Genomic DNA, 15,976 nt, shown 5'->3' on the forward strand with positions numbered 1-15,976 from the left:
CTAGTACTAGTTATTACAGATCATTACAGATAGATAGGCTATATAGTTGAATTTGTATAACATTAACAGATGTTAACCAAACTGTAAAATGATTATAAGGTAAAACTGCAATAAAGTCTAAAACAATGTAATATATAAGATAAGGTCTATCTTGAGTTTTCATGAGCAAAAAATGAGTTTTAGGAATCAGGATTCAACATCAGTATAAAGTGTGACATTAACAGCATTTACACAACAAAACCTTGAATAATTCCCTCATAAAACACCCCAGAATCCTTACAGGATGATGTTCACAGAGAGATGAGAGAAATCACCTTCTCTACAGTCTCCATTCTGCTGTGAAGTCCATTCTGATCTTGACATGAATTGAATCTGTTGACTGTGTTGGGACCTCAAAACACAAACACAACATTTGAGCAGAGGTGTCAAACTTTATCACATACAGAATTAAAGAAACAAAACATCACAGCAGATTAAACAGTCATTTACTTAAAAAAGAAAGAGTACAGACACTTGAAATAAAGACAAAGATTGACATTAAGGACTAGGCCTTTAGGACATTTAAGTAATATTCACAAACATATCTTACAAAACTTTACTGGTGTAAAAACAGCACTGATAACCGTTAAGATACGTCAGTGCAACTATACATGTCACGATGAAGATATCTCATGCTGTTACTGTAAAGGTTGCGACAGCATGCGAGTTACACTTAACTAATTAGTAAAACTTGCATTTTTGAAAATGTCATTCAGTTTGTTTTTTTATCCAAGGTCCTCGTGTTATTAGTTTGGAGAAATTAATCTAGTGAAATGAAATCTAAGACCATGTCCAGCTCTAAATTGTAAGAAATGTATGATTTCATGGTAATAAATGAAGGTTTGAAATTAATATTAACTAATAAAGGCTGTATACGTGCAGCTCATTATTAGATTCATGTTAACATGTAGTTTAACAGTGAAACCTTATTTTAATGTGTTAACTTACCAATTTCATGATTGCTAACACTTTCATATAATCCATACATAAAGTTTACAACATCAACAAAACTGAACATAAAGTCCTCAACATTCACTTGATTCTCACTGTTTTGTTTGTTAAAGTAAATCAGATTTTTATAATAATTTCTCTATTTTAGTTTCATGTCTTTTGCATTTGTTACAAGTTTTTCAAATGCCAAACATCTCTCTCACAAGTTGGCTTAAAAGAGAGAACAAAGAGGCAGGAAGCCTACACTGTAAAAAATTACAGTGTTAGAAATTACAGTGTTAGAAATTACAGTGTTAGAAATTACAGTGTTACTGGCAGCTGGTTGCCGGTAACTTACTGTATATTTAAATTTATATTATTTACTGGCAACATTTTTGTAAAGGTTTAATGTTCATTTAACTTTAAACAAAATGTTGCCAGTAAACAACACACATCCAAACCTACAGCAAGCTACCAGCAACCAGCTGCCAGTAACACTGTAATTTCTATTGAATTTTTTTTACAGTGTACTGTTTTAATTACTTTTTATTTAAACTTGTATTTCAGTCCTTAAATATTTAAAACTTAAAGACAATAACAAGTGTTTTTTAAAAGGAATAATTTGTCCACACTGATCACGCCCTTTTAGTCCGTCCACCCCACTGCACGCCAATGCTGTCCAGGAAACCTTTGTGTTGTCACAGTTCATGAAAAGCTCAGAGATTCAGATTTTATTCTCTCTTCATCTTTAAAAGTTAAAGCCAAACTGATCCTTAGTTTAAAAGGTCACGTTCTTCCTGATCCCATGTTGCTATAATAGCATAAATAATAGCTGTAAAATGATAAAGTTCACTGCCAGACGACTTTTTTTCTTTAACAGAATTCCTCTTTCAAAGCCTACAGCGAACGGCCGGTTTGGACTACAGCCCTCTACTTCCTGCTTTAATGACATCAATAAAACAGTTTTTTGACTAAACTCCGCCCACATGAATACGTCAGTCACCAGCTATGCTAGCGGCAAGCTAAGCTGCTATCAAATCACAACACACTAAACAAACTACACAATCAGAACTCGATACATATTTCTGAAGGAGTGACTTCATAGAACAATGAAGACATCAGCCTGTTTTTAGCACAGTGAAAACAGTGCTATACAGTACATTGGGTGAAAAATACCACATTTTTACATGTGAAACATGAACACACTGTAAACACAATTGAAGCTTCAAAAACACAGGAAGAACGGGACCTTTAAATTCTGTTTTTCGATCAGAAGAAAGACACATAGGCCTACACATGGACACGCACTCACAAACACACAATCTTGTAGAATATGAAGATTTCTCTGATGATTTGGCATTGAATCTGCTGTCATGAGAAATCTTTGAATGGATCTCTTGTGTCTGGTTTAAAACACAGTGAAGGTCCAGAATACAGAACCAGATGGGTTTCCATGACATCATAGCGCTCAGGCGTTTCCTCTCTTAACAGCAGCTGTTTGTTATTTTACCAGCTGACCTGATGTTGGTTTACTTCATTCTTTAATGGCAGTACTGAGCACTTTTATTCTGAAAGTATAAACGTTATCTGGCCTACAGACACATCACAGTTGTTGTCTTAGCCCGCAGTGATTGTATGGACCTAACATCTCCATTTGTGTTTCAAAGAAAGAAATTAAAGGTTGTTTTTAATGAACTGTCCCTTTAAATGTAAATCTGAGCAGAACAATGAAGAAACAAAGCCACACGCTTGAGAAACTCAACTTAATAATAAGAGAAAAACAAAGACACAATGTTATGTGTACGGTATGTGTCTATAGCCGATGACGTCAGATCTCACAGAAACGACTGATGAAATATGATATTACTGTCTCCATCTTAACAACAGATAAGAGTTGAAGTGTTGGAGTTCACGTGTGAAATCTGCCGTGACTTTCTGCTGATCTGTCATTCAGTGACGCGCTGAAGAAAAAGCCAAATCACAACCAGATGTTCAAGAACTCGCTCATACACTCCACATACACGCACAATAACTAAAGCATTAGAGGAATTTCACAAAGTTACACAACTGAAGAGTTTTCTTAAAACATCTCCACAATGAATAAGGAGACAACTCAACACACAAATGACAGACATGTAATCAATCGACACATCTTGGTTCTGATCTCACTGTCACTTTCAGCCAATCCTGTGTCTTACCTGCAGATCTCTGACCAATGAGGAGCATTAGAAGAAAAACATGTATTGTCCAGCAGCCCATGATATAGACCTGCGGAGGAATGAAGACGTCATCACACTTACAGCTGACAAGAAGAGAAACGAAGGAGACGTGAAGTTACTCACCTCAGATGTGTCAAAGGCTGAAGATCTCTGAGCTCAAAACGCCTGTGTGTGTGTGTCGCTCACTTCACTTTCCTCATCTGTGAAAACAACAGAGAACAAAAGCTCTGTAGGAGGAGAGAGAGAGACAGAACGAGAGAAAGGAAGTGAGAGAAAGAGAGAGAGAGAAGAAGAATTGCAGACCTTCCTTCAGCAGAACTTCAGCCAAAGCTCCTTTAGGGAAGCCTGCAAGCTTAGCATAAAAACAAGTAATGCTGCAGTACACATGGAAGATGACCAGAGGCTGTTTTTAACAAACCAATTAAATTCTTTCAAGAAACTATAAAGTGTTACTGGCTGTCCAGCACTCTGAATGCCTGCAACAGATGTCACCGATCATTACTGGCTGAGGTGCTGCACGCCTTTCCTAACATATCCACAACACATACAATGCATAAATGTTGCCACAACGTAACACACCGAACATTGCCACAACATATCACACTGAATGTATAAATCTTTCCACAATGTATCACACCGAACGTTGTCACAACGTAACACAATGAATGTATAAATGTTGCCACAACATAACACTGAACATTGCCACAATGTAACATACAGAACGTTGCCCTACCAAACACAGACAGACAGACAGACAAACACATGCATACACACATACACACACAGTGATCTTTGGGGCAGTGGATGAGAGTAAACATGTCACTCTAGATTATAGTGCGGCTCGTCTGTGGTCAGGTGGTCAGAGATGAGAGTCTGAAGTAATAAGCAGCTCTACAGAGACATGAGACACTTCAAACCTGAGACAGACAGAGAAAGTGTGTGTGATGTTACTTTTATTACTCAAATGTACCCAGAACCTTTCCATGGATATAATCATTCATGCTCAGATTGTTATATGAGACTGTGTTTATTCAGAATGATGCACATAAACGTGTTCAGATGCGAGAGAAACTCCTGTGGAAAAACCCAGACAACATCACACCTGACAGCTTCAATATATCAGAGAAAACTAACAAGATCTGAAAAGAGGATCATCTGCTCTGTTCTGAACGAGAGAAGCTTCATGTCCAGCCTCCAGGATAAAGAAGAGACGTCATCACTACAGTCTAACAGAGCCAAGAAGACATCCACAGATCATTTAAAAACAAAAAACTATTGCAGAAAATCTGTGAGATATAATGAAAGCATTGAACACGACACTACACTACGGACCCATCCGTCACACAACTCATTTTTCTCTAAATGCTGTAAAACACACAGGCAGATTGTCTTCTATTAAATCATTATAAAGCACTTAAGAGTAATCTGTGATCAGGTGTCTGTCAGAGTCGTATCTGAAGAACAGAAGAACAAAGAGACATGGAGGTGAACTTCTGTGGTTTTATTTATCTGTACATCTCATCTGGTTCAATGATGAAAGTATGTGAACCTGTTGAGATCATGCATTCATATTTCACCTGCTGGAGAAAATAAACCACAGCTAATCTCTGATCATTTAATAGTCCAAACAATGATAATGCGGTTTTAAATAAACAATATCTTCTTCATCTACAACAAAGAGCCATGAGAGTGAGTGTTCAGAATCTGATTTCTGATCCTGTCTGATTAGGATTTGTGAAATATTAAAGTCTGCAGCACTTTTCCTCTCCGGTCCTGTCTGCTGTGGATTCAGCTCAGCATTAAGTCCTCGTCTATCCCTTTAAAGTGGTGTCTCATTACACAACATGAAGGACGACTTTAAAACAGGTCTGATACAGGAATAGAGCTGTAGGTGGAGACCTGGAGAGAGAGACACCAGCATGTGATTATGGGTAATCCCTCTTTAAATAGCTCTGAACAGTATTGTGTGGGACAACAGAGAGGACGCCTGTACCTGTGCACTTTAAACTGAGATACATCAGCGAGTCGACCGGAGGTCTCAGCTCAAGAACCACCATGAATTTCGCCGCTCAGTTGATCTACGCCAAGTTTGTGAACGACAGCGGCTCGCCGGCACACCAGACGCCGAGAAACTTCAATGACAGCGAGGAGTATGATCCCTTCTGGCAGAGGTGGGAAACTGTAGAATCTCAATGTAGTAGAGAGTTTCAAACTTCTGCTTGCCAGAGTCCCATTGAATCTGAGAGATGTGCTGGTTCAGAGACAGTCATGAGTGAAACCGTAACTTCTGTTAGAGACCGTGTAGCCTTTCCTCTGTCTTCCCCGTCTCATCCTGAGCTTCTCCCAACCCAAGAGCGCCTTATTCCTGCACCTAACACCCGTGAGACATCCAAGCCTGCCGTGATCTGCCAAAGACTAAGAGAAGCTGTTTTGAACACCGCAAGAGAAGAACGAATGAAAACCCCTCGTACATCTACAGCTCCCGGTCCTCAGCCTGCCAGGGTTCAGGCCGGAGCTTCAGAGATGGAGTGGGTTCCTCCAGCTCACAAACCTCCTGATCTTTCTTCTGTAGCTACACCATCTAAAGAGTCCTCTCTTCTCTCCAGCCTCCCTCCATCCCTGCAGCTTACGGTCAGTCCAGAAAACACAGCGATCCTGCCACTCCTTCAAGCATTAGTCTACCTCCTTCTCAAACTCTTCCTCACCTTCATCCTTTTCTTCCTGCCACGGTAAACAGAGAGCACACTACACTACACATTCGTCTTCACAATGAGAGGGATTGTGTGTTAAATATTGTTGGGTACAAGTGAAATAGGGTGAGAGGTCACACTCGCCTGACAAAGCACAGCTGATGTATTAATAGACATTAAATCTAGAACAGCGGACCACAGAGACAGAGTGATTTACATTCAGACCGCCTCCTAAGATCTCTTATTTGTAGATTGTTTGGTTTACACATCAACCACTGATGTGTCAAATTTAAAATCAATTCTGTAGTGATGCCATCTTGAAACAAAGGTTCTTACATAACGGATGAATTTATTGTGTATCTGAAGAAGAGAGATAGATACAGACATGAGTAAAGCCTGATAAACACCTCCTGATACTGATGTTTGAATCATCATCATCATCTCTGTGTCATCCTTCAACAGCGCACAGCAACGGAGAGCTTCCACCAAACCCGACTGCTCCTTCCACAGCGGCCCGTGCCTAAAAGATGGACACGTAGTCAACGGACGTACCGGTCGTCGCTCGACCCTCATCTGCCCCGAGCGGCTTAAAGATTTTGGAGCTGAGGAATACCTCAATGGAGACGTGAAGGTCTTTGAGACCAGAGTCACAGAAGCACCAGAGGTCCAGTTAACATCCACACCAAAACCTTCGACTAAGAAAGGCACAGAGAGCGAGTCGGCATCTAAACCAGCGAGCGAGTCTCTCCGCTTTGAAGACATCAGCGCGGCGGCATTTCAACTCCAAAAGTCTGGAATTCAGAAAACTCCCTGCAGCGTATGAACTTACAGCACACATTATATCACCTCAACACATCACCGACCTTTAGTCCAACACAAACATTCAGATTTAATGTAACTCTCTGATTTTATTGAGTCTTTAAAGCTTTAATCGTGTACACACGTGTCTGTGATGATGTCGCAGAAGTTGCTGTGTTTCTGTTGGTTGTAAAGTTTTTCTCTGAGTCAGTTTGGTTTTATGTCCTGCTCAAAATAAGAGACATTCTAAGATGATAAACTTTTTCAAGCACTACGTCTCATCATACACGGAGATTATGTCATTAAACATTTCCTTTCATCCGCTCAGTACTCAAGACTCTCCAAACAGTACGGGATGGAAATTTACTTGAAGAAAGAGCATCTTCATTACACTGGATCTGTGAAGGAGAGAGGAGTCGTGTATCTGCTGTCCTCACTACAACAGGAACAAATCAAATAAAGTCTTCAAGTAACTCACAGCTACAAATGTCTGAATGCGTTACATAACACACAACACTGAAAGTTCAAAGGTCACTATAGTTTCTTTCATATGGAGTGTATTAAAAGAGAGATGTTGGGTTTGTTTCAGGAACAGCAGAAGAAGGGTGTGATCGTGGCCACGGACTGTAACTTCTCAATGGCAGTGGCTCATCACGCAGTAGAGATGAGGATTCCAGTATTCGTCATCATGCCGGCACAAACCTCCCTGGCCCGGCTTCGTACGTACAGAGACTATGGCGCCATGGTGATCTCGTACGGCAGCACCGCCCGAGACTCGGCCAATCACGCTCGCCATCTCGCCAAAGAGAACGGATATCTGTGCCTGGAGGAGTGAGTCATTTAAAAACTCACCTCACTATACACAGACACGAATGAACCACAAACCGTGAGCTTTATTTAGAAGAACTGTGTTATTATTATAACACCACTGAACCATTCACACTTGATGCAATGAAACGATTTACTGTATTATACCTAGAGTTCCTCTTTTATCAGTAAACAAAGACTAAGCAATGACCTGCATACAGCTCACAATGACACTGAAAGTTGACATCCGTTTCTGTGTTCAGACTAAATCTGATCTGAGATGAAGGCGACTTCTTTTAATCTCTGAATTTTAAGATCCGAGCAGTCAGGCTTTTGTTTTCTCTGTCATTCACAGACATGACAGCGCTGTTTATCTGGCTGGTCTGGGTACAGTTGGGATTGAGATCTGCGAGCAGGTGTCTAAACTAGACGCTGTGATCATTCCTGCGGGCGGTCACTGCGGTCTGTTGGCAGGGACGGCGGCTGCCATCAAACACCTGAACCCTCGCATCCGTGTCATAGTGAGTCTGATCCGGTCCACATTCATCTTCTGAATCCTTATGAGCCGCACTTCTTGCCTTATAGCTCTGAACTCAAAGTCTGTTTGTCTCTGAAACAGGGCGCTGAACCAGACGAGTTTCCACTTCTACTGCAGTCGCTCAAAACAGACTCACCTATCAAAGATCTCTCCTGTAACCCCAATAAAAAACTTTACAGAGGTACAGTATACGTCTCCATCCGCTGACCTGTAATGTCTCTGTATGATGTGATGTCAGCTCTTCTCTTCTGCACACAGATTTAGTGGAGCACTCGCTGGGGACGCTGACATTTCAGCTGGCTAAGAAAATGGTGGACAAAGTGGTTTCTGTGAGGTATTTATAAACTCATGTCCTTCATACGGCCCGGGGTCTTTTAGTAGTCAATGATTAAATCTACATGCACAGGTTCTTCTTCTGAAGTGTTGACTGATGTGATCATCCAGCTGAATATCTTCCAGTTGATCTTCTCTTTAGTTTAATACTGAATGATCTTAATGTTCACAGGGAGACAGACGCTCTGTTGGCCATGTTGAGATTTCAGGAGTATGAACACTTGACCGTGGACACCGAGGGAGCGATGGGTTTGGCTGCCATCTTAGCCGGTCAACTGCCAGAACTTAAAGGCAAAAGGTTGTAAAAACTCAGAGACGACGTCACATTGAGTGCTTTACTGTAATACATCACCACTGTCATATAGAAACACATCTACAGTCAATGAAGGAGCTGATTTAAAGCACAATAACATTTACATTTCTCATTCATGATCTGGGTGTGCAGAACAAAAACAATCTTTGGTCCTCTCAGCCATGTTATCATTGACAAAAAATGATTGAATCTCATAAAGAATTGTAAAAATCTTAAAGCTCCCCCATTCACATGTATTAATAGAGCTTCTTTGTCTTTCTCTCCACAATATTTATAAACTAAAGAAAGAGGCTTCATGTGACTGAACAGCTTACTGAACTCTTTTGCTTTATTGTTTAGTCACATTTCATTTTTAATAATATTTAAAACCCAGCAAGCAATTTTGTGTTTAATAGCCGTTCAAACACAGATCAAATGTCTAGGCTAAAACAAGGCCAAATTTGAACTGTTAGTGAAAATTTAATAGATGTCTAACAAAAAACAGCTTGTAATCTTTGTTGAATTTAAGTAATGGACATCTCATAAGTTATTATGGTGAATATGGTTAAACGTGTCACTTATGGCTGGACTATATGAAGAATAAAGTGTGTAAGAATGAAAAGTAATGATGAAGTGTTGATTGTATGATGTGTATCAGGGTGGCTATAGTGGTGAGCGGTGCTAACATGGATCTGGACGTGATGATGAAGTGTGTAGAGCGAGCTTTGGTCCTAGATGATCGAGTCACTCGCTTTACTGTACAGATGTCTGACTGGCCTGGAGATATGGCCAAACTACTGGACGTACTGGCTCGAGAGGACGTCCGGTGTGTAGAAACACAAATCAACATTTATTTCACCAGACAAATGAAAGATTTTTAAGCGTTTCTCAGCTCAGATATGATCATCTGATGATGTTTGATTCTCTCAGGCTGTTGGACGTTTGTCACAGGAGATACAGTGATAAATCAGATCTCTTTAAAGCTCAGGTAAGACGCACTGATTTTACTCACAGTACCATAGTAAAAGATTTAAAAGCACCATGTAAACAGAATGACACTGTAAATATATCATTCATTCAGCTGTATGTTAAAACATCTCATTGTCTCTGATGTTATTGTGCTCATACAGGTCCAGTGTGTTGTTGAAACAACTGATAAAACTCAAAACTGTCAACTGAGACGAACACTGACAGAACGATACCCAACACTGCACTGGCTGGACTGTTGATCAACACATGCACACACTACACACACGCATACACTACACACACTACACACACTCTACACTACACCACACACTACACTACACTACACTACACTACACTACACTACACTACAGTACACACACACACACACACACACACACACACACACACACACACACACACACACACACAAACACACACACACACACACACACACTCTACACTACAGTACACTACAGTACACACACATACACTACACTACACTACACTACAGTACACACACACACACACTCTACTCTACACTACACTACACTACACACTACACACTACACACATGCATACACTACACTACACTACACTACACACACACACACCTCAGTATTGCAATTAAACTGCTTCTTAGATCAAGTGTTAAAACATTTAGAAAGAAAACACATCTTACAAATACTATCATTATTATTAACATTATTGTTAGTAATATTATATTATTATTATTAGTTAAACTGTTTATAAAATTAAGAGTAAATATTTATTCTTATGAGTTTTTCAAACAGAAAGTTGTTAATGCTGTATAAATACTTCTGTTTATAGATGTTACTTTAAACTAGCTGTACTTATGTCTATGGTGATTTTGTCAATAAAATGAAAGTTTATAGAGTAAATCACTCCCTGATTCTGTGAAAATCCTCCTTAAATATAGTTTGGTAACAATAATGATTGTGTATCATCTTCTCATACTACAGTAAACAGAGTAAATAATGGAGTAAAATCATTGCGTTTGTTTTTCTTAATGCCATTCCAGCATCTATATTCATGGCTGGCACAAGTTGGGTGACAGTCAATTTGACATTTTCAATTTTTACAAACATACCCTACAAAAAAAAAAAAAAACATTACTGGTGTGCATCTTAAGGCAAAACAATGGCACTGAATGATATATGTTAAGATATCTCAGTACAAGATGTTTTTAAATTAAGCCAAATCAAACATGCATTTTAGTCTGGGAAACTGCGCACTAGTATTATTAAGTCCAAAATGAGTGCATGAAAATAAATCACTTTCAGTACATTATAGAAATGTACTTCTTTTTACCTGGAAACATAAACATTTACCAAATACAAGCAGAAACATGAACACTAGATTGCTGACGTGACGTCAAACAAACCACTTTTAACAGATAATTTAAGACACTTCAGAGGAAATCAAGATTAATATTAAGGCAGGATTTCTGTCAGATCTGGATCATTGGGATTTTATTATGTGATTTTATCTGGAATGACGCATAACAAAACCATCGATGTGAAATCAGTTGATTTTATTTCTCTTAAAAATCTCAATCCACTGCATACAGCTTTTAAAAACACAAATCTCCTTTCATCTGTAAATGAATTTATTATAAAAATGAAGAGGTAAAATACAGCGCTTCAAGTTGAATGTTGTAGTATTGTCTCTGGAATATTAAGTGGTTTTCTTAAACATTTTACTATGGTAAAATTACAGGAATGTTACAGGTTTAACACACAGGACTTGTGTCACATTTAATTATTATAGAAAAAAAAACATTTAAACAGTAAGGCACTTAAACAGTGAAAGTAAAGAGACTTTAGAAGAAGAAAAGCATCCAGTGCTTACATTGACAGTCAATGTATAATTTTAGTAGTCACGTATTAAATATAACTCATTAAAACATTTTAAAACACCAGCATGATGGGAATGCTGAAATGATGGCAGGGAAATGATGACAGATCATGTTGTCTCATGTATTTCTACTGTTTGTGCTTTACTGTAAGTCCAGTAATGAAATAAGATGAAACGCTAACCTAACAGAAACACTGTGGATTAAACAGGTATTGATTGGTTAAAGAAAAGCCCTCAGGTGGGTAAGATTGACTTCGGCTTTAGTGTCAGAGGATAAACTCCACACACTTCCAGACAAGCTGCTCTCATGGATGATGATGATGATGATGTGTTAAACAAGCAAAGCATTGAGAGATGATGATGATGATGAATATAAATTCTGTATTCTGTAGGAATGTCGTCCATTAACGATTCGAGTGTCCTGCAGGAGTAAACTGTCTCATATTGAGCTGGGGTGTGAGGGTTCCTCTCATCAGGTTACATTGGTCACCCCTCAATGCCGCTTGGATCGACCGCCTGGCTTATATTTGATCAGAAGGCCCAGAGAAGCGAAACCGAACAAGAAGGTCTGACCGAACCACATCAGACGGGTTGACGTGCTGTCGATTCCTTTCTCACTGCCATTACACAAATAAAACCTGATTCATTACATCACTGACCAGTCACACAAATAACCTACAACACTTTTCTGTTAGACCGTCACATGACTTTAATTCAATGATTGATGTCCAGTGTTCATCTTTAAATAATGCTTATGCAGCAGATCATTAAATACATCAAGTATGCATACTACAGTAAATACTGCTGAAAGAGAAGCATGTAGTATGATACATACAAAACTCGACAGATCTCTGCTGCCACCATGTGGTCATACATGAGAAATCACCCTGACCGATTGTTATACTAACTCAACTCAACTAACATCTTCAACAGTTTATTTTATTAGGACTGAGATTGTGTCTCACCTGCAGACTTTGAGCGCAAAACAAGCCTCAAACAAATGAACAACCCAGGTCAAAAACCATCTGAAACACAAGCAGATGATGATGATGATGATGATGATGATGATGATAATTCTCTGCACTATTAATGTGTGTGGACTCGTCCACTCACCCATAGTAAATCACAGAGTAATGATAGTCAACAAAATGTTTGGCCAGAGCACCGAGAGGACCCAGAGAGTCATACGGGACGTCCTGAGGCCAAAACACCACCCACTGGAAAAAACAAAACATGACATTAGGTCTGAAATATCTCATCTTTAACATCTTATGATTGATGTGTGATGAAACTTCTACAACAAATAATAACCTGTTGAATTTATTTTTCTGATCATCTTACTGGTGCAAAAGAACCCTGGAAACACATACTGATGAAACGCTTAACTTGTAAGTCGCTTTGGATAAAAACATCTGCCATATGCAGAAATCTAATTTGCAAAATAAAAGCCAATCATAGGATTCATATTTAAGAATCTTTCTAAAGATCATTTCATTTGTGAGGACTGCGTGATGGAGGTGATTTTACACAGACGATGAGTTAAGAGCCAGTGTAAGCATTCACCATGTCACCATATATTAAAGTTGTATAGTTTGTTGAACAGTGTTACAGAGTCCAATTACAATCCTACAGACAGACAGAAGTATAACAGGTCCCAGATCAGTGTGAGTCAGCTGTTTTCTGAAGGGTGACAGAATAACAGAGCTGAATAGTCAAGAGTTGTGAGATATCACCATTGATCAAAAACATCTCTCTGACTTATTATAAAAAGAAAACTTAATATTATATAATATAAAACACTCAGTTATTCTGTTTCATGTCCTGACAAGAACAAAGTCCAGTAATAAAGCGACCGCTTGTACCACCTTAAGATTAAATGGAAATTCAATCCTCTCACCTAATCCCAGTCGTGATGATATATATCACACAAGTCCCACAGCGATATTGCTTAATTATACAATCTCAAGGGTACAGGACTCATCACCTTTTCTAAATAACATAACTTTTATTAGTTGCTGAGACTGAACAGTACTTTGCCAACTGTTTGGCGCTTGTTTTCAATCAGCAGCCGATCTACATGACCAAAACTATCAAAGCACAAAGAGCCAAAGAATTTCACTGTATTGATTTTATTTCATTGTGTTGAAGTGTTACTTTGATGTATTGTTTCTAATGTACAGAACTTTGGTTTATATATATGCTTTATAAATAAATCTACTAGGCCTACTACTTGTTTATTATGAGAGGTTTTTCCTATAGTTTTTCAATGTCACACTATATGACACATTTACATGTCAGATAAACAGAGACTATATACACTCACACTATATACAGACAGACATGAATCTATATGAACAGATAATGTAAAGTATATATAGAGACACTTGTGTTATTCTGATCTGAACTTTGATCAGTTAAGAGTTAATCATTTACTTTCATTACAAAACACAGTTGTGTTCATCAACCTTTCTTCTTCATATAGAAATCATCATCATCATCATGACTGTCAATAACAATAACACCATTTCACCTACATCTTTACACACACGCGCATGCGCACACAGTGCCACACACACGCACACACACACACACACACACACACACACACACACACACACACACACACGAGAAAGATCAGACGAGTGTTTGTGACAGATCTCAGACCAGATCAAACTAAATAACTCACCGTGAAGAAACTGATGGACAGAGTTACAGTGATAATCCAGAACAAACTGGATCTCCTGAAATACGCGCGCCCGTCACTTTCAGCCATGACTGTAATCAGACCGTCCGAGTCCAACAACTGACGACTACTCTTGACAGCACGAGCGGAGCGACCCATCAGTTACCGTGGAGATCATCCAGGAAGTGACGTATGAGATCACGTTACAGACGGTGTGTGTGCGCGCGCATATATACACGCATACACTGTGAAGGAGTTCAAATTTAACAAAATCTCCTTTAAAGACAACAAACATCACACCTGACCCAGAATCAGCGTTAAACATTATTAACCCTCAAGAGATCATAGGGACATTTTGTTCCGTTCTGATTTGTATTTTTTTTAACCCATCTTGGTTGTGATGGTTGAATATCACCCAAAATTGCCAGAGGTGCATCATGTTTCATACAATTTGGCTTCAGTTTTTAAATTAGCTTAAAATGGCTTAGCTATGCAAAAACCGACACGTGATCATAGGGACAAAAATGCACCATTGAAAACAATTATAACTATTTTTGACCCCCATTATCTTAACATAAACTAACACATAACTTTATGTAAATATATATCTTTGACTGCTAGCCTTCAAGTTTTATTATTATTATTTTTTCTTTTGCTATTTTCTGCAAGGCACATTGCTACTGAAAATATAAACCTTTGATGTGTGAAAAAAACTTGTCTGAGTGGTAAGGGAGTGAGAGAGTGATGATGTGGTGGGGTCGGTGTTGAGTGGTGCATATTCAACATATCCAAATTCTTCTCTCTTTAAAGGCTACATTCTGCGTTATAAACTAATTCAGTAATAAAAACGATAAGAGGCCAGAAACGAAACAAAATCAATCTTCATTTTGTTTCTCGCTCATGTTGTTTACTGCTAAGTATGAACAATAAAGCAGGAATAGTGAAAATGTCAAGGCATTACAGCACACATAAGACTCTAGAAATAATCATGCACTCCAAGAGCAAGGATGGCTCCTCATCTTCCTCCGAGGATTCTGAGGTTGACACGGAGGCCTCAGAGGTAGAAGTAGACCAGCTGGAGTTTAATTCATCAGAGGGATCTTCAGAAGGTGAGTGCGGAGAGAAGATGGATGAAGTGATGGCAGGATGGACATCAAAAAATGGAAAAATCTTCTGGTCTCCCACAAACACGGAGACGCTCCACTACTTCCCAGCAGCTAGAGATTTGATCTCAGGGCTTACACACATTACTGCCCGAATTAGTGCCCTGACTTCAAGCTTTTCATTGATGCTGATGCATGAAATTGGGGCCATGACAAACCTACATGGGAGACAATCACAGCCTGGAGAGATCTTAAGACAGAGAAACTGCAGGTTTATGTGGGGCTACTCATTCTTGCCCTCAGCCTCTGGAGCAAGAAATCAGGACAGGTCACTATCCAGGCTACGAAAGGTTTCACGACATCAGCTGTGGTTCAGTTAATGTTAACATATTGGCATATAAAGGCTTAAAATGATCACAAATTTAATTAATATTTCATATGAATGTTTCAGGGAGAAGTAGTTTCAAAGACTGAATCGTTTAAAAGTGGAAGACATTTTGATGTATGATATTTTTAGAGCAGTTTTTGGTTAAGTTGTCAATTTGTGGCCTTGGGAATAGGAACACATACATACGTTTTTTTAAGGATCTCTTAAGGGTTAAATGAACATGTTTTAAACAAATCTCAAAACACAAACTGAGTTTTAAAAAAAGTTCTTCAGACTATTAGATAACTGACCATTCATAAGTCATAAACATAT

At 38.8% G+C, this 15,976-nt stretch overlaps 2 protein-coding genes across 3 annotated transcripts; one reads left to right on the top strand and one right to left on the bottom strand.

Moving 5' to 3' along the window:
* Window positions 1-5,243: 5,243 nt before the first annotated feature.
* LOC129415647 (L-threonine ammonia-lyase) lies at window positions 5,244-9,977 on the top strand. Of its 2 annotated transcripts, XM_073873608.1 has the most exons (11): window positions 5,244-5,917; window positions 6,341-6,695; window positions 7,005-7,118; window positions 7,263-7,507; window positions 7,839-8,004; window positions 8,103-8,202; window positions 8,280-8,355; window positions 8,527-8,652; window positions 9,305-9,472; window positions 9,577-9,634; window positions 9,777-9,977. In XM_073873608.1, exons 1-11 carry the CDS (start codon window positions 5,244-5,246, stop codon window positions 9,873-9,875), a joined length of 2,181 nt encoding a protein of 726 aa, XP_073729709.1. In that variant the 3' UTR covers window positions 9,876-9,977. The 2 variants fall into 2 exon arrangements, with proteins under 2 accessions (XP_073729709.1, XP_073729708.1); XM_073873607.1 differs by having other exon boundaries at window positions 9,577-9,933.
* Window positions 9,978-11,152: 1,175 nt separating this feature from the next.
* Window positions 11,153-14,366, bottom strand: tmem254 (transmembrane protein 254). Its single transcript, XM_055169707.2, has 4 exons — window positions 14,177-14,366; window positions 12,604-12,707; window positions 12,456-12,515; window positions 11,153-12,107 (listed from the first exon to the last, which is right to left on the bottom strand). The coding sequence occupies exons 1-4, from the start codon at window positions 14,330-14,332 to the stop codon at window positions 11,984-11,986; spliced, it is 444 nt and encodes a 147-aa protein (XP_055025682.2). The 5' UTR covers window positions 14,333-14,366; the 3' UTR covers window positions 11,153-11,983.
* Window positions 14,367-15,976: the final 1,610 nt, after the last annotated feature.

This window comes from Misgurnus anguillicaudatus, chromosome 11 (genome assembly GCF_027580225.2).
Source record: "Misgurnus anguillicaudatus chromosome 11, ASM2758022v2, whole genome shotgun sequence".
In the NCBI taxonomy this organism is placed as follows: Eukaryota; Metazoa; Chordata; class Actinopteri; order Cypriniformes; family Cobitidae; genus Misgurnus; species Misgurnus anguillicaudatus.